The sequence below is a fragment of the Anopheles darlingi genome, chromosome 2 (assembly GCF_943734745.1).
Source record: "Anopheles darlingi chromosome 2, idAnoDarlMG_H_01, whole genome shotgun sequence".
In the NCBI taxonomy this organism is placed as follows: Eukaryota; Metazoa; Arthropoda; class Insecta; order Diptera; family Culicidae; genus Anopheles; species Anopheles darlingi.
Window position 1 is genome coordinate 39,978,516 of NC_064874.1, and position 20,887 is coordinate 39,999,402.

The 20,887-nt window shown below is 43.5% G+C and overlaps 4 protein-coding genes across 9 annotated transcripts in view; 2 read left to right on the forward strand and 2 right to left on the reverse strand.

Moving 5' to 3' along the window:
• The first annotated feature begins 75 nt into the window (after positions 1-75).
• Positions 76-7,956, forward strand: LOC125949403 (uncharacterized). Of its 6 annotated transcripts, none has more exons than XM_049676392.1 (5): positions 78-194; positions 3,736-3,979; positions 5,531-5,817; positions 6,528-6,655; positions 6,741-7,956. In XM_049676392.1, the coding sequence occupies exons 3-5, from the start codon at positions 5,544-5,546 to the stop codon at positions 7,005-7,007; spliced, it is 669 nt and encodes a 222-aa protein (XP_049532349.1). In that variant the 5' UTR covers positions 78-194; positions 3,736-3,979; positions 5,531-5,543; the 3' UTR covers positions 7,008-7,956. The 6 variants fall into 6 exon arrangements, with proteins under 6 accessions (XP_049532346.1, XP_049532349.1, XP_049532347.1 ...); XM_049676390.1 differs by having other exon boundaries at positions 3,736-3,966; XM_049676391.1 differs by lacking the exon at positions 78-194 and adding an exon at positions 202-640 and having other exon boundaries at positions 3,736-3,966.
• Positions 7,957-8,530: 574 nt separating this feature from the next.
• Positions 8,531-9,367, reverse strand: LOC125959230 (SUMO-conjugating enzyme UBC9-B-like). The gene is made up of 4 exons (XM_049692043.1): positions 9,302-9,367; positions 9,123-9,206; positions 8,674-8,936; positions 8,531-8,609 (listed from the first exon to the last, which is right to left on the reverse strand). Exons 1-4 carry the CDS (start codon positions 9,365-9,367, stop codon positions 8,531-8,533), a joined length of 492 nt encoding a protein of 163 aa, XP_049548000.1.
• Positions 9,368-10,315: 948 nt separating this feature from the next.
• Positions 10,316-12,344, forward strand: LOC125949401 (uncharacterized). Its single transcript, XM_049676388.1, has 4 exons — positions 10,316-10,477; positions 10,632-10,840; positions 10,944-11,139; positions 11,209-12,344. The coding sequence occupies exons 1-4, from the start codon at positions 10,432-10,434 to the stop codon at positions 11,490-11,492; spliced, it is 735 nt and encodes a 244-aa protein (XP_049532345.1). The 5' UTR covers positions 10,316-10,431; the 3' UTR covers positions 11,493-12,344.
• Positions 12,345-12,929: 585 nt separating this feature from the next.
• LOC125959231 (pseudouridine-5'-phosphate glycosidase) overlaps positions 12,930-20,887 on the reverse strand; it is a 159,199-nt gene continuing 151,241 nt past the window's right edge. The window contains exons 8-10 of the mRNA XM_049692044.1: positions 14,117-14,242; positions 13,775-13,939; positions 12,930-13,085 (exon numbers count right to left, since the gene is read on the reverse strand). Of these exons, the coding sequence (XP_049548001.1) occupies positions 12,930-13,085; positions 13,775-13,939; positions 14,117-14,242 (447 nt within the window). The remainder of the gene's footprint in view (positions 13,086-13,774; positions 13,940-14,116; positions 14,243-20,887) is intronic.

Sequence of the window (20,887 nt, forward strand, 5' to 3'; positions counted from 1 at the left end):
GTGGAAGCGTGCTTCTCGGTGTGTGCGTGCGCTTTCGCGTTAACCCTTAGCACCGGACGAACAAAGGTAAGCGCAAGACTCGCGTGGTGGTGGGATTTCTCAGAAACAACTCGGAGGAGATCTGTCGCGGTGCCGTCGATAGTAATGCAACAGAATTCGGATCTTTTATCTGGGCGTGCCAAGACCACAGCAGTGTAAGTGCGATACAAAAGTAGCCAGCCGTTGAGTTGAATGTGCCCGATTGTTTCCGTTTGGCGTTGCGTTTCCCATCGTGCATTTTAGCTGCATTTTCAATTCCGCTGTCCACCGACTCTTGAGCCAACAACAGCTCCCACCTGAGCATCATAATAGGGTGTGGTGGGCAAAGAAGTTGGTTTGTCAAAGAGCCTCGGTCCCAGTCTGGCTGGGAAGGGGATTTGGGCACAGCACAGTTTTGCATTACCGCGCAGCAAGTGGACATGAATTTTTGTGACACGAAAGGTGTGATACGCGTTTAGTGCGGGTTTTAATAAACGCGCGAAGAAAAAGATCCTGCCAACATAACATACCAACGCCCTGCCCTGAAAACCATCGCGCTAGCAGCGTCGTCGTCATCATCACCGTGTCGTTGCTAACACCGCCTGCTGGATTAGTTTTTTGTGTAAATGCTGTTTCTCTGAAAAATTCCTTTCCAAAGTGCTCCACGGTGCTCGGACCGTAAAATCTCGTCCAGATGTGTGTGATTGCTGGTGATGGCGTGCACAAGTGGTGGCGTTGTTAAATGAATGTTTAATGAGTCTACGGTCACCCGTCTCGCGCGCGGGGCCAAGTGACAAACACAGAGCAAGTGTGTCCGCCGAGAACATGACGCCGTCATTAACGCCGCCTGTTTCGAACGATGAGCCCCCGGAAGAACGCGGAATATAAATTGTTTTGTAGTTATCTCGAAGTAGCGAACAATTACCCCATTTCCTCGCATCAGTTTCACGGGACAATCGCTATCTCGCGATGCGTAACCGGATAGGCCAGGCACAATCCCACCCCTATCAGCATCTTTTAAATGATCATTCAAGACACATCCGGACGATCGGTATGAGTAATACTGGCGTTTCAGATGCAATCGACGAGATCGTGGCACTCGATATTAAAGTGGCACGTTACAAGCGCCCAAGAGCAGGGAGTATGTGAAAATCGGGTTACCATTCCGGGATACGACAAGTTCATGGTATGATCGTTCAACATATTTCGAGAGGGGTGATCATCGGTGTTTGCGCTGCAGTTTCCGAACAACAAGGCAGCTCAAACTGCTCCCAAAGTAGTAACGGTTACGACCGGCAAACAAGGCAAACGCAGTCCGTGTACCAGATGACGAATAGAGGAAGATGTACCGCTAATTAGCAGGCCACCGTGGAATGTGCTGAGCCAAACGCCAAACCAACAAACAAATAGGGCCGCCTTGGATCCTCGAAATTCGGTGTCAGTGAAGTATCAGGGCGAACAAACGAAACGAAGCGAAACCGTGGAAACAAAACCGCAAAACTTGAGAAATAGCAAACATACGGAGCTTCTCCTGCAGGCCATCCGGCGAGAGCCCTACCGTACGTTGCGCAATTTCGTTGAGTCTACCGAGGGACGATCCATCGGTACACGCGTGATGGGATGACGCACAGAAAGCGATGCTGTTTTTTTGGGGGGGAATTCCCTTATTTTGGACGAGGACGATGTCTCGGCCAGACATTCTTCTGCACAACAGGCATCATTTGTTTGGCCGCCAGGAAGCTATGGTGTGATGACTAGCGTTTGTCGGTTGCAGGTGATAAAGTTTGTTGACGCCTGCACACCGCGGTATTTGCTCTGCTATTTACATAATTTCGCCGAAGCTAATAGTGTTCCTTTTATGACCCTTTTCTTTTCGACGCTCCTCCTATACATCCACAACATAGAGCGTCTTAATAGTTAGATTCAGAAATAGGAGAAAAAAATGCTACAATCATACCATTGCAACGCAGCTATCGTTTAATATTAAAAAAAAAAAACTGTCAGAAATATTGAAAACTATTCTACAAACAAGCACAGTTGTTTGTGAAAGATTGCTTAACAGTTAGAACATCTTACGTCCTGACGTGCAGAAAGATAGATCGTACATCCTAACGCACCTGTGTGTCCCTTCTCGCTCCGATCGTTTGCAGTTGCATTGAAACGCTGCATTGTTCAGAAGAAAAAAGGGAAACCATTTGTAACCTTTGCTGTCGTTGTTGCAGTTTCCCACGTACAACGGACCACTAACGGGGAGGCTCTCACTGATAGCTTAAAGACGATTTCGGAAGCTAGCATAAACTGCATTTGAATACCTGTGTAAGGGTTCCCCCTTTTCCCTGGCTGATATGAGGTAGATAGTTAGTTAGGTGCTGTTTGAACTGGAATATTGGCCCCCCACGTGTTCCGGTGGGTGGTGTCTTGCATGTAGGTCATTGTTTTTGTACACGCCTTCTAGAATGTTTTGTAGGCGGTCGATTTGGCATTCCATGAGGGATGAGTTTCGTCAAAGTATCGGTCCGCTACAGCGCCACGTGTTAGTAGGGCACAGCTGGCCGCCTCTAGACCCACACTGACGCATACCGGTTCCGGCTTGCCGGCGATAGCGGCTACGATAAACCCACTCGTAAAGCTATCACCCGCTCCGGATACATTCACGATCTTCGGATGCACGTGAGCCTTATAGAACCTGCCTTGTGCTTTAAGGCATTGCTTTTCCGGTTCTTGATAGGAACCGGTGACTGGGTCAAAGAATGGCACCGTATCCGAGCACCGACGGAAGATGGCTACGCCGTGTTTACCGAGAGTTACCAACAGATTATCGATTATTTGGCTTACGAATTCGCCGAGTGGTTTCACTTCGTCCAGTAGCTCGTCGACTGATTGAAATGCTTCCATCGGTGTAGAGGACATTGGGTGAGGATACTGCAAGGCCTTCGCCAGCTGGCGCAGTTCCTCCAGATTTGGTGAACTAAAGCGTATCGCCTGGCGCGCACTGGTGGCCAATGCCAGGTCTCCGATAAATGGTTTGGCCGCAATTCGCATATCCGTGGGTTCATAGAAAACTGAAAAGAAGGAAACGAAGAAAAAAATGGCGAATTGGTCAAACTGTGGCATGGTTGATCATGATCATGACGCATGTCCTTAATGATTTAGAATCCTGTGGGACGACCGCAAGGTCAAATGCCTTGAAGTCAGGCATACAGTATGGGGCACACCCTAGCGTCTGTTTACGCGCAACGAAGCATTGCGCAACGGAAGCTAATCGCTACACGATCTAGGCGGCCACTGGCCACCCCGGGATAGGTACGCGGTCGCACTCCGGGAAAACACGCTAACACACTGGTGGTTTCGTGTACCCCCGGGAAAGGGAAGGTGATAAATGTGTGACCGGTGCGAGTGGGCCATAGTAAAATGATTTTGCGGTCACCATAATAGTGAGAACAATGCTATGCACGTATGTGCAGCTACGATATGTGGGCCTCCCCTAGTGATCCTCACATTCGTGATCAAGCCCGGGTGAGTGTGGCGCGTGGCCTAGTCGGCGTGCTAGGCGTGTGTATGACTGAAAAAAGAAAACGTCTTAATTGCGTTGCGGGGAGACAATGGGAAACAATTTCTGGGACGGCGGCGTACAACAGAGAGAAGGACACGACCGATGCGTCGACTGTCATGGGCAGCCGTTCTGAAACACTAACAATGAGGGCCCGTTTTCAATAGGCCCCGCGAGATATGATTTCTTCTCCGCAGTCCAGTGAATAGAGAAACACCTTCAAGGATACCACAGCCAAGTTAGGTGTGTAGTGCTTCTTATCGGTGACCTTCTGACATTCGTAATTCAATTGAGAGTTAAACACCGGAACCACCGGAACTCTTCTACGTCGTCCCCTTGTCCGATCGTTCGTCCGGTGCCGGTGTGTCGCGTTCGCGCGCAAGATAGTCGCAACAATTGTGAGTAATTACGGTACGGTAGCGGCGATTTTGCTAACGATACTGCGGCAAAATCATGATTTCTTTTTTTTCCCTCCGTCGGCTGCTTAGTAGTGACAGATTGCATGTCTCGTGTGCCTCGCTTAGCGCTCATTAGAACGGAAATAGCTTTTCCTCATATAATCATTCATTGTACTCATTTCTCACTCCTTGCCGTATGTTGCCTTTGAAGAAGCGGCGGATTTTTCCGGTCACCTGTACCAGCGAAAACTTCTCTACTGCAAATCACTCACATTCAATATTAGGAAATAGTTTCTTTCTTTGTCACGGATACTACCAAAAACTTTAGCACCGAATTGCTCTTTTCGTAATAAACTCGTCAAATAGTAGATTCCGAAGCACTGGCAAAACCTCGCAACGATACAATTGGTGGCCACTTGTTCCAAACACTTTAGAAAGATCCTTTGCCCAGGTGTTCGTGACGACGGGCCGTTTTGTCTGCGCTGATTGCTTCGACTGTTTTTCTATTACACGTTACTTAAAAGGAGCAACGGTAAAGTCAGTGAAGTAAAGAATCGTTATGCTGAAGCAATCGAGGGGAAACTTTTAATACTTGAACGAATTACTTTTAAATACTTTTGTAAAATTATTTCCATCCCCTTATGGTATAAAGCGACACTTTAGGCTATTATTTATTGCTAATTTTGTACTAATTCCAGTTAACCCTCGTTGCTTTTAAGTTTGTCATTTTTGCTGTCATAGTAACTATGCTTTTCCTCACAACCGCTACTTAAGTCGGCAACTAGCCAACAACTGAATATTGATCCAGATTTAAAATGCTGATATTTATTATTTTCACGAGGTGTTGTAAGACATCTGATGACTCCTTGTTCGTTGTAATTGGATCGAAACCATATCAACCAAAATCGTGGGAAAATATCATTCAAATCTACTACTTAAAGTTTGCATTGTTGTTAAAGAATCTCTTTGAAGTATGCGCTTGAGGTGAATATTTCAAACTGTTTCGTTGCGTGCCCCCAGATTATTACATCGTGTTTGGTTACTCCGCATGGTCGACATTCGCGCGGTGGTTCTTGGCAACAGGTTGTTATGCTTTCGTAAAAAGTTTTTCCTGCCGAGGAGGTGGCCGGTTGGCGCAAAGTCTCGTTGCACGTCCCACTGGTATCTGCGTAGAATCATACAACATTCACACGACGGGGGCATGGCACGGCTTAATCAAACAGTGCTGATCGTTCCCACCCTTAAAAGGCTATCTAAGATGCACCCCCTTTCGCACTATACACGAATGACCGTAGCATGCGATGCAAAATGAACAAGCCCTGCACCTTCTCGGCTGCACGGAAGTAAGGACATCGTGTGTTCTTGTGAGCAACTGATTACAACAAATGCATAAAAGGGACATAGTTTTTCTGAAGGTCCTTCATTGATTGAGCAATTCTTCTTCTAGGCTTGACTAATTAACACTGCTTCATCTTTACTAGTTTGCATGTCTTTTTCGCAATTTTCAGTGTTCGATCATATCGATTCTTAATAACTACATTTTTCTTCTTGCTTACTTTCATAGTGACCTTGCAACGATGAAACGACGATCACTGTCCGGTAACTGCGGTGTCGGGGTGTTTGTGATCGCTCTCGTGACGGTGCTGGTTGCATTCGCGACTCCGAGCTGGCTCGTGAGCGATTACCGCATCACCGGTGCAAAGTTGGACCGGCTTGGTCTATGGACACATTGCTTCCGATCACTACCGGACGTCAACGATGACTACCAGCGCCGGTTTTTCGTCGGTTGTCGTTGGGTGTACGATCCGTTCACCACCGGTTACGACGAGATCCGCGGATTCCTTATTCCACGTAAGTGAAAACTCGGGACTTAACCAACCAAGCCGTATATATCCCTTGCTGGAGTAATCTATCATTTGCTCCAAAGATCCAGATTACACAGAAGGGGTTCATAGTTCATAACCGTGGAGCACAGGATCAATTGAATTAATTAAACGTGGTCGTTCTGCGTGGCACGCGACATGAAATGTTGTCATCGGTGGCCAATGGAGGTTACCTAGTGAGTCATTTTCAATTGTGGACGATCCAAGTGTTCTCGTCGTGCGTTGTTGTTGGTCCAGTGCGGTCGGTAGAAGCCAACAATACACGACCATTCATGGATGGAATTCCCAATCTGTGAGTTATCTGTGTGTTAGAAATGAAGTGTGACAACAATTCACACTACTGCACCTTGAACGAAAGGCAAGTCGAAGCGACCGCACTAATTTGAGCCATGTCAACGCTTTGGCGCACGTGAATCACGCAACCTAGAACCACACGTCACGAACACATGCAGTTGTTGGTGCGAAGGTTTTTATTGGTTCAGTGAATTCCTAAAGAATACCCATCACGCTTGACAAGCTTCATGATTTTTTGTTGTTGAGAAAATCGCTTCAGCCATACGGGTAGGAGGTACTATTGAGAACTTCAAAATTGTTGAGATTAGTTAATAATGAGATCCGCTAACAGGTGGTTAAACAACAATGACATGATCAACCCCTTTTTCGTGTTTCTCATTGCAGCGTTTATGGTAGCAACACAGTTCTTTTACACTCTCTGTGCCATTGGCGTCATTTTGGCGATGGTCTTGGTGCTGCTGTACTTCCTATGCGCCGGACCAGATCAAAAGTTTTTCGTTAAACTCATTAAGGTAAGCATAGCGCGGACCATGTGGCTGGTGTCCCGTGATTGTTGTTCTCGTTTTCATACGGCTTCATTTATTTTATACTTCGCAGGCTATCAGCTACATTACACTGGCAGCAGCGGTTTGTGGTAGCATAGGAGTGATCGTCTTTGCCTGCTTCGGCAACAAGGATAAATGGATGCCGGAGCATGCCAACAATTGGTTCGGTTGGTCCTTCATCCTTGCCTGTATTGGCGTCGTCGCGTGCGGTGTAACGTCTTCCCTGTTCTTTGCCGAAGCACACGTGCAGGCCCGAAAACGAAGGCAATTGAAAGAATCGCAGACTCAATTCCAGATGGATAGCGAATCGAAAGCTTAAGACGAATGAGATCGGGTTCAAGCAAAACCCGAGGGGCGCGTTAGAGTGCCGCGCAGTATAAGCGGCCGGCACATTTTGTACTGTACAATTGGCACATTTTGTACATCATTCAAAGCATAGCGCGTCGCGGTTACGATTTGCACATCCCAACGATTCGAATCAACGCCGTTATCCATAAGAAGTGTAACTGTTAACATCGGTTAGATGTTTTTTGCAGTTGCAGTTTTATGGCTTCAAGAGGCAAACGTCGTTTGCAATAGCATATAAGATACCGTTTTAAGGCAATCTCAATCAGCTGACCGTCCATGAAAGTGCAGCAGAGTAGTTTTAGGCTGTATTTTCGCATTAATTCTTAATGTCACAAATCTTGGAAACACGTCCGTCCACCTTAAGTTGTACTGTACTTTCATTTTTATCGAGGGAAAAGAATATCCACTTGCGAGTGTGATGAATCGATTGTTTTAATCATTTTAATTTCCTTAACATTAGCATTCCATAAAAAAATCTGTTTGCATTCCATTTTATAATTCTTTGGACACTATTTTAATGGCATCTTACGTGTCAGGAGCTCTACTTTCCCTTTTTATATATTATTGCTATGATCGGAGATCGTACAGTGCCTCTAATTGCTGCCTTAAATAAGATACACATCAAGTGAGCATGCAGACTTATCAATCGTATGTTCGAATTCGTGCCCGTGATTCAAGACGCGACTCCTGAACTAGTTTGCGCACAACACACATCATTTTTAATTTTTTTATAAAATACAACGAACGTGAATCAGCAAAGGCCTTAAGAAAATCATATCACAAAAATCCCTTGCAAAGAGCAACCTTACAATCAAATTCGTTAGTCGTTGATTAACGGCACCACATAAAAGGGAATGTGTTCAAATGAAAAGTTTTTAAGCATAAAAAATATATTGACAAATATACTTCTAAAAACTTTAGCCCTTTTGAGTTGATTTTCGATGGAAAGAACGGGTCTTAGCGAAATATCTCTAAGTATGGTAAGTGGCTATAACCAAGCCAACGTGATTTCTGACCCAAATACTTTGTTCGATGGATTTCATGGCACGTCCTGGATACCTAACAATTTGTTTAGGCACGCATCACCATGACAACGCCTATCAATCGAAGTAACAGGTGGAATTGTTGTAAAAAGGCCATGATCTGCTGCAGTAGGGGCGTAAATTTCGCGCTTCTTGGGGACGGCGTTTTTTCGGTTGCTTTCCCGAGGATCTCTTCACGCTGTTCGTTCCCTTTGGTATCGGCTATCCGAAATTCGGGACTTGTTTGCTGAATTGTTTAAGATAAAATTTCGTTCAATACAAATGGATTTAAAACATATTTTTAGAACGATTAAACATGTGTGCTCAGATGATTTAATCCAGTATTTGGAATATTTGCAACAATTTGAAATGATGCGTGAATGATTGGAGTGGAAGGTGAAGGAACGGTATGTATTTGCTATAGAGCTCCGAATCGTACAAAATGGTACATATTTTTGTGACATTTATGAATTTATTGATTTATCTCATTAGTTGCTGCCATCGCACGGGCCTGAGCTCGGACGCGCTTCTCATATTCCAAACGATTTTGGCTAAAAATGCAGAAAAAGATAATGAGGTGTTCTTAAAATTGGATTCAAATGCCTGAGAACTTACCAGTAAATTGTATATGCCTCAGCTTGAGCCGGATCTCGAATATTTGGTTCATTCAGTAAATCCTGAATACCGAGCAGAATCTGTTTGATTGTGATAGCCGGGCGCCAATCTTTATTTTCGTCCAACAATGAAAGGCATACGGTACCGGAAGGATACACATTCGGATGAAATAATGGCGGCTCAAATCTGCACTTCGGAGGTGTTGTTGGATAGTCTCTCTTGAACAACATACGGATTTTGTACAGTCCGCCCTCCCAAGGAGTCTGCACACAACACGGAAATTGTTACGACGCAACAAAAAAGGTTATGAATCATTTAAGGAAAACAAGTTGGAGATATTTTGAGGTTAGGATGGATGATATAGCTCTTTTCAAAGTAGAACTCGCATAACGGAGAATTCTCAGGGCGGAATGGAAGGGATGCTTTTTTTAGTAGATCTAGATACTTACGCCTTTCTTCCCAGGAACAGCACATTCCCAAATCCTAAGATTGAGGCAGCCCTCAGAGTTTTTTGCTGGACGTGCAACGAAGGCCTTTTTTACAGAAAAAATGCAACTAATTAGTTGAAACATACAAAATGGCTACATAGTTTTACAGAAGAATAAGGCGCTAAAATGGCAATACTTACAAAAGGGTGATCGCGACGCCAAGCTTTACGCTCTTCAGCTAGGCGCGCAGTTGCAATACGCGACATTGCAGGAACTTGCCTCCAGGCTGCTCCAGGCTGAAAGGATAAGTCAATAGATGCTGCCACACGGAGCGAAAATTTGCGCGCAAATTTGCACATTAATGCCAAAATGTTTTCGCTTCGTGTGGCAGGGGTAAAAACCCGAAAATTTATGCCGAAATGTCAAACGTGTTGTTTTCATCTGTGTTTTGGCCGCTGAAGTTGATTTCCGAATAAATTTTGCAGTTTTTAACAATATTGTTGCTGTTGCTGTTATATTTATATTAAAAATGCAAAAACAATACGAAAAGAACCTACATTTTCGTAAATAAAGTGTTTGATAACGTCAAGGGTTCAGCGAAAAAGTCCGCGGACGTATAAAAGTTTGACAGCGTGTAAGGGTTAAGCGAAACCGTTTTGGCATTAATTTTTTCGTTTGCGCTAGAGTTTTCGCCCCGTGTGGCCACGGCTAATCGTTAATGCAACGAAACCTGCAAAACCATGCCTCCAAACTTGCCGGTTTGCGCAGGTTTTCTTTCCGTGACTTCCGGATCTCTGCTGAAGATTTCTGCACGCTCTGCGGTTGGATGAAAGTTCGCTCCGGCGATGTAGTCCTCCTTTTCGTAATTTCAGCCCAGTTCTCCAAGTTTCTTACACTTTCCCGGCCTGCTTTACCAACAGGAATATCGGTAGCTGTTGCAAATGTTGCTAATTTGCTCTTATCACCTTTCTCACGATATTCACGAAAATGGCCGTCTTTTTGCAGTTTTTAACAGTTTTTCTAAGGGCTCGACTGCTGTTTGAACGGATTTTTTAAATAATTCGAGTCCCTTTGAGGGAAGCAGATTCATCGAGTGAAGTCCCATTAATTTCGACCTTTTTATGTTGGCAGCACTGTTGTTGACAATTCACGCCTATAGTGAGTGAATTAGACAACGAAAAGGGAGGAGTTTCTCACTCACACCGAACTTCTCACTACACTTCACTTCTCACTTCTCGGTGCATTCGTGCATTGTTTTTAGGAATTTCGTATAGTTTAGAATCCTTTTTTGTGACTCCTTTTACTAGTCCTTAGTGCCTTTTCTGTTAGAATGTCTTCGTTGAGCGTGGAGAAGAACGAGTACCCGAAAGCGTCCAGTAAGTTTGGAAAATAATTCCCGTCGTCCGCGATGAAGCGGAGGAATCTGCTTTGGGTGGAGCTGTTTTGTGTTTGCGACATCCGAGTCACACCCCATCGCAGAGGCAGGACAACACATTCCGATAAAATAATCCAACATACGATCCATTTCAGACGCTCTGGTTCTCGGTGCCGTGCTGTCGTATGTTGCGGCCGTCTTCCTGCTGATGAGCTTTTGTTCCCCTTACTGGATCGTGTCCTATCCGGAATCTTTTAGCAATTTTAAGAACATGGGACTGTGGGAGTACTGCTTCCGGGATTTCACCTATCCGTACTATCAATTCCCCAAGCAGTTCAACGGATGCCATCACATCTTCAGCGAGGTAAGTCATCAACCTGTCGAGGCAGCTGTCGCGCCGTATGGTTCGCTCTTAATGATGTGTCTGGCATCGGTGCTAATCGATCGGTGTTCTTCCAAATCCGCAGGAGTACTATGTCATTAGAGAATATTTGCTACCCGGATGGCTGATGGTGGTACAGGGATTCGTCACAATATCCTTCCTGTTTACTTTCGGTTCGCTGATCATTATGGCTTGTGAGCTCATCAGATGGCCATTGAAGTTCGTACTGCGCTACGAGTGGCTGCTGAGCAGCATTTCCTTTGCCGGAATCGCCTCATCCTGTAAGAGCATGACACTACGAAGCATGCGGATCACGCATTATCACATTTTCCAATTTCTTTTGATTGCAGCCTTTTTCATGTTTCTGGCAGTGGCCATCTTCGGTGGGAATGCATATCGTCGTGACTGGTTGATGTACCCCAAATTCAATGTGTTCTCGTGGTCATACGAGCTGGCCGTCGTATCTTTTATTATTCTGGGCCTTGCATCGCTACTACTGTACAAGGAATCGCGCAAATCGTACGAAATGCGCCGTGAGGCCAAGAATTTGGTGATGCAGATGCAGATGCATGAACCGGGATATAATCCGTCGCACCATACTAGCAGAAGTCTACACAGCGGTGGCTACATATAAATCACGCAAGCTAAATCCCTCCTTAAACGGAATCTCCTCATATCATTCCGATCTTAAAAGTTCCCATTTTTCCCATATACATATCCCGGTATCCCCAGGTCTCCGCTGCCCAACGAAACGGGAGAGTAATAATTGTAACGCTTTTTGCTTCTTATACACACGAAGATCCGTAAAGCAGGATAATACGAGTAATGCGCACATTTTGCGCGACGCACCTTTAATATATTGAAGGACTCCTTTTTAGAACATCATACACGCGTACACGTGGCCTTTTAATAGTAACGGTCTTAAAGTCTTAAGACGATCGCACACAGCGCACGGAACTGAGAGAAAAAAAATTAGTGCCTCTCTCTAGCACAGGGACATCGTTAACAATCGCAGATCGTTTCGAATCGTATTCCACTTCCAACACGTACTTGAAAAAGCGGTTTTATTTTATTGTTTATTGTGTTACTTTAGTTCTCCCATTACCACCCGTCCCCGGTATGCGAACCCGGTATGGTTCATACCGTTAAGCACAATCACAATGCTAGCTGATAATTTTGTAGTTTGTAGTGATCTTGCCCTAATGGTTTTGTTATCGAATCGCTCGTTGACACATGGCAAGAATGTTTCAGTACTAGCAACGAATAATCTCATTTATAATCTTTTTCCGTCCATGAGAGTATTGTTTAGTTTAAGCCATTTGGCACCATTACATTCCATTGCTTCATGTAGCAATAGGAAGAGGAAACATAACTGTATTGTACGTACTCTAGGCAGTTTAGCCGCGCGTTTATCGATCATTGGTCGATAGGAGAGGCGCAGATTTGGTGTAATAAAATGATAATAAAAACTAAGTCTCAAACTTTCCATTTTGTCTTCGTGGTAAATGTATTTGATTCAGAGCTCAATGGAAAATCAAAGTCGTCCGAATATGATCGTTTCACATGACTTGTAAATAATCATGGATTGAGATACATCATCTTGCAAGAATGATGGAATACTGATTACTTTACGAAACGATTTGACGGAACCGTAGCCCAGTATTGCAGGATACACTGAATAACCACTATAATATAACCTAACCAAATTAGCCAAAGCAACTGCTGCGTCCCTTTCTGAGAAGGGGAACGAGAAAAGTGAGGGCGTTAAAACGAGCTGCTTTCGCATTAATTATGCTACCGCCAACGGACTAGTGTTCAGTTTCTTTGAGCACACGAAATAGACCACTTTAATTGATGCCGTTTAGGCACATAGAAACAATTCCGTCTGGTAGTCAACCATGCTCCCAGCGAAGAAAGGTAATATTTGCATTTTGAATATTTGTGTACTCATTAGACCGGGTTTGACCAGAGGCGATCGCTTGTAAAACTGGTCAAGTTCCCTACCAAATCGTACCAACGATAAAAAAACTTTTCAATTATCGATACACGAAACATAAGGAAGCTTCTATATTTAATGGAAGATGGGGCTATCCTGTCTGTTATTTAACTTACCTGGTCGGTTGTAGCGTAGGCACTCGCGGAAAATGGTTTGCATAACTGCTTCACTGATATTGGCATCTATAATCGTGAGTGGGGATTGTTGAAGCAGATGAACATTCTTTTTTATCTACACAGTAAATATTGGACAGAAGAATGAGAATAGTATAAAATAAGTATAAATTTTTCTATTCTAATTTTAAAAAGTATTAATATACAATTTTTCACGTTAGAAATGATGACAAAAAGAATCGAGGACTGGGACAATAAGGTACACTTCGGTTCGTAGGACGCATAATAGAAGAACACTTTTGTTTTTAAAGTAATTACTAAGTAATTCTTAACGGAGATTCGGGAACAAATAAATTAACAGAAAAGAGATCGGTCATTGTGTACACTATAACAAACTATGGGTTGTTTGGAGGTTTTGCAGTTTGTCTTTTATGTCAGGATTCGAATATGGAATTAATTTTTGTGTTCAATTAAGCTGCCGTCATTCATTGAATATAAGCCAACCGTTGCAAGCATTGTTTTCCGCTGAATCAAATTAGCACAAGCTCGTGGTGGAGAAATGTGACCTTTCCTACTGGACGAGTGATTGATGAATTGCAGTTTGAATGACAATCTCGGAAAAAGTGTACACAGTTATTTTTCTCCTTGATTCGGTGGTAATGGATTCTCTTTGGGAATGGATTTTTCAAAATAGAAGAATAAATACATTTTCCATTCGATTTTAGATTCACGCCAGAGTTTGATAGTCACATTTTTTTTAATCAGGCGGCTCCAATCAAGAATCAGTTCGCCACCCACTCAACTTACCCATTCCGGATCAATCGCCTGAATGGCGTTCATGTCTCCAACAATAATCCGACAGTCCCCTTGCCGATCATGCAGCAAGGAGAAATTGCATGTGGCATAGTCGTTCGTTTTGATTATTGAAGAATCGCATTGCTCCGGCAGCAGCTGCCGGATGTACTCTCCGTTCTGCGAACAATATAATAAATAGCATAAATCAAAGTGACCATAAACTGAATCTACAAAATGTGCCAACTGAAGCATATTTTGGTGCCAATTAGTATTTATTCATATTCATGGGCTTTGTGCATTACACATAAGTTGGCATCGGTGCAATCCTTGAGAGTTTCCTGCAGCAGTTCTTACCCGATCATTGCCTACAGCTGTAATCAGATGAACGTTGCCATACATCTTGTAGATCGCTTCGGCAATATTTCGTGCAACACCCCCGGCCGATGAGTACTGTTCTGCATGATATGTACCGCCATTTAGCTGCAAGGACAAAATAGAAAAACATGTATTGCAATTATATAACGATTCCAATTTTCCCCGTCCCTATGAAAATAGATTCACATCACAGGATGCCCAGCAAAGGGAGTGGGTACCATCCATCAATAGTTGCGAACTGGGTTAGTGTCAGGGTGGAATAATAGGAACGGCTTGGCAAACAAAGGAAGACGGATGCCTTCAATAAATGTCGTTGGTTACTGAGTCGCTACGGCGCTTCAAGGGCGCATATAAGCCATTATGATAACGATATACTTGAAATGTGTTAAAAAAGGAAATTAAAGGCACTAGAATCATTGAAAACATTTCTAGAAACAATTATCCAAATGGATATGACGAATAATTAATGTGTGAGGTAATTTATTAATGGATGCTAAGCTCTACTTCGCAAAACTTTAAAACATGCTAATCCATTTTTGAAATCAAAGTTACCATAGATAGCAGCGTTTAGCTCACAATGCTCATAATGTTACAGCGTCTTGTACCGTTCGGATGCCTTTTAGGAACACTGTTCTTTCAATCTGTTTCTCGCTATCCTCCATTTATTCTCGTGGCTCCAGGAAACTAGCTAAAATTTACTCGAAATGAATCGAAATTCTAAATCAAATCTGGCCGGCGCACAATCGTATGGTATGTTCTAAAGGGATGTTTGCATAATTTGATATTCAATATCCGGTTCAAATCAAATTAACATGTGATGATGCATTCTTATATTTTTGGTTAATGAAAAAGTCCCTGAAGGCAATTGTGTTCCTAACATGGCCACAGAACAACAGATGCAGTATCAAGGACATCATCCGCATACTTCTTCGTACTGTTGTCTACGACAGACACAGCAGCATCCGGTGGCTATTGCACCAAATCAGTTGCAAACGGCGCAGTGTCAACCCCATCACCCAGGATACGTTAGCTTGGACACATCCGCCCCGACGATGCACTCCGGCTACATGCTGCAACATCAACAACAACAGCAACTGCAGCAATCGTCTATCCAGCAAAACAAGGTCGGCAATGGCCAGGCAGTTGCTACCGGGTACTCCCAACCAACGCAATGCAATGGTCCGGTTGGTTTTTCGTCTGGCTATCCCATTCAGCAGGTTCAACAATCGTCCCCGGAACCTTACCAACAGCAGAGAGGAACGAGCATGATGGCATGTAATGGGTTGGACCAGAAGTGGAACCGTATGGCGGGAGGAAGAAACTTGCACCAACAGCAACAGTCTGTTTGGAAACAGCACGCACGTCAACTTCATCTAGCGCCGCAACAACAGCAAATGGCCTTAGAACAGCAAACATCGGGCGACCAATACTTTCTCGGTAAGTATCAAGAAAATCACTAGTGACCAATAGTTCTGAAACCTCCGTGGTTGACAGAAAATCTCGGCCCATGGACTGTGATTTATTCGCTTTGATTGTCTGGTCCGTAAATAACCCCATACCAATTGCTTACCATTTCGTTGAACAGATCCAAACTGTACGGTCCCGGTCATGCCACAATCTGCGCCTCCATCGCCTACCGCATGCAGTAACCCAACGTGTAAAAAGTGCAAACCCTGCAAATGAGTGCCAAGGAGCCATCCATCGTAGACAAGAAGCAATGGATAATGAATAAATCTTGCCCCCCCTAGCATTGAATGCAAATCCTCGCAAGCCCTCGTCACCCTTAAGCGATTGTTTAATTTACTGTGTGTGTCACAGTTTGCATGTATCCGGTAACTGCGCTTTGCCGTGTACCGCGCCGCTACACCAGTGTGCTGGTAAAGCAAACTGGCCATTTAAAAATAGGTGAATGACCCAACCCTTTTTGCTCCGGATACGCTGAGCTTGCATAGCTTTCCATAAGCATTTATGCTAATTCAGTAGAAACCATAAAGCGGAACATAAGCAGCAAGCCCCCGGAAAGAAACGTGCACGGCTCGGGCCGTGGGTTGATGCTCAAGTGCTATGCAGTTGGGTCCATTCTCTTGGAGGAGAGGTTCTTTTTTGCCCATGGTACCACGCATCCTTACTTATGCGGCCCAGTCTGGTTGTTGCCTGCTAGCCATTTACTGTGACTACTGGAACTGGAAGTACTTGTATCGGTTGAGGCTTGTTGAGACGTGCTGTTCCGTTGTTTCTCTACGGATTTCTGATGCTAGCCTGCTTTGAGACAATCAATCACTCGTTATGGGGTTTCTGAACCCTTTTGGGGTAGTCACGATCCATCGCCGGGGCATATAGAAGCATTTCCGATGTCATGGGTCGTTCGCAAACATCAAAATCGATGGCGTCGGACGTTTTTGGTGGTTAAGGCCCAGGATATCTTTTTAAGCAGGAATTACATGTGATTGATTTATCCACTATGGTTGTATAAGATATTTATATTTCTACTCAAACCAAACATGGAATCCTTCTGAATTTTAAGCAATATTTAACCGAAATAAATTCCAATTGCATTAAGTTAAATATTCAAAAGGGATGTAAATTATGGTAACATGCGGTTGTGGACCTCCGTAGATTGTGTCAAACACAACTATCATTCGAATCGTGGATATGCTTGAATCAAACACTAATCAAAGCAACGCTAGGACCTCACACCTCCATGCTGTCCATAGAGAACGCATCTGTCCACAACTGGCCGCTTGTCCGTTCGTCACTTGTTATCGGTCTCAGTGGAGTAATTTCACTCCGTGATGGATCCAGGCAGCACGAATCCATAGTGGAGTGTTAGCATTCCATCCTGCACAAAGAGACAACGTCCTGATAACTAACGTCGATAGTTAGGCCCTGCATACCGGTGGCATTGGTCAGGAATAACAACATTTGTCTGGAGTTCGGTGCTTGTCCTACATTTATCTATTTTCTTTTAGGCAAATGACTTAGGACGCGCCGTTCAGCGGTTAGTCGCAAATGCATTCGTATGACCATAGCGCAAGCTATATGACCATAGCTTCTCAGGCGTCGATCCGTATCAAGCGGTATATTGACGCGGGATGCAGACAAAACTTTGCTTTTCAAAGCAATGTTACAACAGAAACTTTCCCGTTCCAGTGGTTACCGTTGGAGCGATTCAAATCCGCTTAAGGCATAAGCACGAATGCAAATCAGAAATTAAAAACAATTTAACTTTACCATTTGGGAGAGATTGTTACGACCAAACTACTCCCAACCAGGCACTTGTACATTGTGGCGCGTACAGTTTGCGCAATGTTTTGCCAGAACCATTCGAATGCACATGGAACATCCAGTACAGAGTCGCTGCCGTCATGGGTGTACTGGAGAGCGCGCTAAAATGCTACAGAATCGCTCCTTTTAATAATGCTCTTGGCGCTTCGCTTCCCAGCGTAAGTGCATGGACCATGCACTGTGCATCCGCATAATGCGCTGTGCAATAATTTATAGTATTCCGGAAACTGAAATGTTTCCAACGCCAACGATACTAGCCACACGGTGGTTTTCGGTACGGGTTCGGAGCAAGTTTGGGATTTGAAATTAGAAAGCAGGAGGAACGGCATAATACAGAAGAAAGTGGTACTGGTGGAATGTGTTAGTTGCCGATTTAGAACTATCGCCGTAAACCATGTTCCACCATGCACTGATGCAGTAAACTTTCAACAAGTCCTGTGGGATTTCGTTAATTGACCATAAGTACAACCAATAAATGTTGTCTTATTGCCATTGTTATGCTGTATTGCAGAATGCAATAGATATGATAAACTTGGATATAGATAGGTAATGTTTTTAATTGCTGTTTAGTATCAGTGAAAAATAAAACAAACCATGGGGGAAAAGTCGCGTAAATAATCTTAACGAAATGATCATTTGGATGTCAAAATTTTTTGGTCAACGAATTTGTAGCACTGAAGACAGTCATTCACAATTGAAAATAAAGATAATAAATGAAAGGTATGATACGTAGATTATTGTACAAAAACCGATGTATTACCATTTGAGGTATCACTCTAGCCATTGGAGACAACGAATTACATCCTCCAAGCTAAAGGAGAACATTGTCACTGAAAGTTCCTCGTTTGGTTGGCTGGAGAGAGACACTATTGAGTATGCAAAGGATTTTAATGATAAACATATGATGCTACACAACACAATACAGTTGTCGCCATTCTCGCTCGCGGGCGTTTATTATGTTGGCAAATGTTTGCAACCGTGTGGCGCTATCCGAACATCCGTCAAAACATCTGTCCTTTCTTGGCGTATGATGCCGTGAATAATGTTTGCCGGAAGTTGAGTTAGGTGGTGTCCGTGGTTTTGTTCGTTGACTGGGAGTGGTGCAAAACCATATCGTGATTAAAGTGAAAATGTGGCGAAGTTCATTACCATTACAAATTATTTAGAAATTCGAAGCGAGACTATACCACCACACTGTCCATTCCTACTAAAAGCAAACAATGAACTGTTTATGTGTTTGTCTAGTATCAGTGCAAATAGGCGCATGGCTGGATGGTCTCAGAATGTTACGACTGATTTTGGAGCGGTCTTTACAGATAAATAAAAGTTTATTTTTTGTTGGCTTAACTTTGCATCTCGTTGCCTTACGTTCTGAGGATGCTTTGTTTAGATTGGCTCGCAGCTAATTTTGCCGGAACCATGTTGGCTAGGTTCTAGACTAGTCGTTGCTGTCTGGGTCATAGCAATCGCGCGAGCCCGATGTTCTCACTATGCTCAAACAGAATGGAACCCACCATATCATTCATTCGTCTGCTGAGAATAACTCACGGTACCATCCGATACGTTGGGCGAGACAGGCGACAACGAATGTAGCTTGTGTTTGGTCTGTATGTTCAATTTACTGTGCATGCTAACAGAGCGAATGTTAGGTTGCATAAAAGGGAAATGAAGCCATTGGAATCGGGAGGTTTAACGTGCACTTTAAAGTAAAATCGAGTAACATTTAGCAACATTACGATACACTGCGAATGCTTTAGAAAAAAATCTGTACGTGATAATGAAGCTTCTACATGTTCCATTTGTAAAATGAAACAGAAATTACAAGCAACGGACCTTTCCAAACCATTTTTTCTTCGTTTGCATTCTGCCATCATTCCTTTAGCTGCACGTGACGAATGATAGGTGCAAAAACCGGTTCGTAGTGCTGTGCATCATGGTGCAGGTGCTTGCCATCATGCGAGGGCATCGTATATGCACGGTCGGAAAAGGTCGGAAAATTCGTGCACGCGCGTACGGATGAGATTTTTCCCTGAAGCTAGCCGTCGGGTGAGGAGTGAATGGGCATTCCTTCGTTTGCTGATTCCGTTGGCGTATATAACTTTTGTGTAACGAGAAGAATTATGTTGCTGCATGCTGGTCCATGAAATGGCGCTTAACGTTAAAGTGACCCATCTTTTAAGCTCTTCGGTCGCCGGTGTCCCTGCATTTGATTTTTCTGTTTGCACCGATTCACAGGATTCCTTTCACAATGTTCACGATGGAAAAGGGAGCATCGTTGGTGGGCACATCGGGAGAACAGCACAAACGGTTCTGTTAGCGTAGTTAAAACAAGGTTGAAGTATGGTGCAGTACATTCTTTAGTCCTATGTATATTACGGGGATTTTAATTTGATTTAATTTAATCGGTTTCAAAAATATTGCTTAAAAATTAACCTTCATTTTAACAAACGAGGTAATGGAAACTAACAAATGCTTTATCCCTCTGAAGTTCATTATGCTAAACTTCTCCTTATTTTTTTAATTTTTCAATTTTGATTTTTTGTACTTATTTTGATTCATTTAAAAATAGGTTTATCGCAAGAATTAAATCGGAAAAGTAGGATAATGCGTTGTAGATTTTTCTTTTGTGAATCAACAATTACAACAGCTGCATAGAGGAGAGATATACAAAAAGTCCGAATAGCGGTTACATTACTATATGCTTTGCAAACCAGGAATAATTCTATTCAATTGCAACCACATCGTAGTGCGTGTGCGAACTACCTTTCCAAACAAAGGGTGTAGGTATAAAAATCGATCGATCGATTAGCAGACTTCATGGATTTCCGGTGGCGTAGCAAGCGGGATAATCGGACATACTTTTTAATTAAATGACCAAATCACCAGCACTATTGGCTATCGTCTGTGGTGATAAGGAATAATGAGTTTTGCAGCGGAAAATAGTTTTTTAAAATTTACAATATCCCTTCGTAGCATGCTTTGCATGGTTAGCAGTAATTGTGCGGATAATGGCATTTCCGGAATCGTACAGAAATGTTAAATATTGAGCATCAACCTGCAGCTTACCGATGACCAACACTTTCTTTTGAGCAACACTAAAGGATTCCATTTAAAACAAAGTTGCTTGAGAAGGAGAGGGAGAGAAAAGTGCAACTGCATCATGTAATTTGAGCAAGCGGCCATGGACGCTTTGATCCTTCCGTAATTGGTTTCTAGTGAAGGCGACACTGGACACGTACGGAGCAAACGCTCGGAAACAGGGACACACCAGTAAAAAGAATACTGGCAATTACAGTCAACGATCTATGCGTTTTCGATTCCTCAGCACCACCAACACTTGTCCCGCCTTTCGCCTCGAGGTTGCCTTTCCAATGAACAGTTTTTGCTGACACCAATTATCAATCTGGAAGATACGTTCAATTACAACGAAGGAAATGAATAGAACAAAAAGTGCGCATCATCATC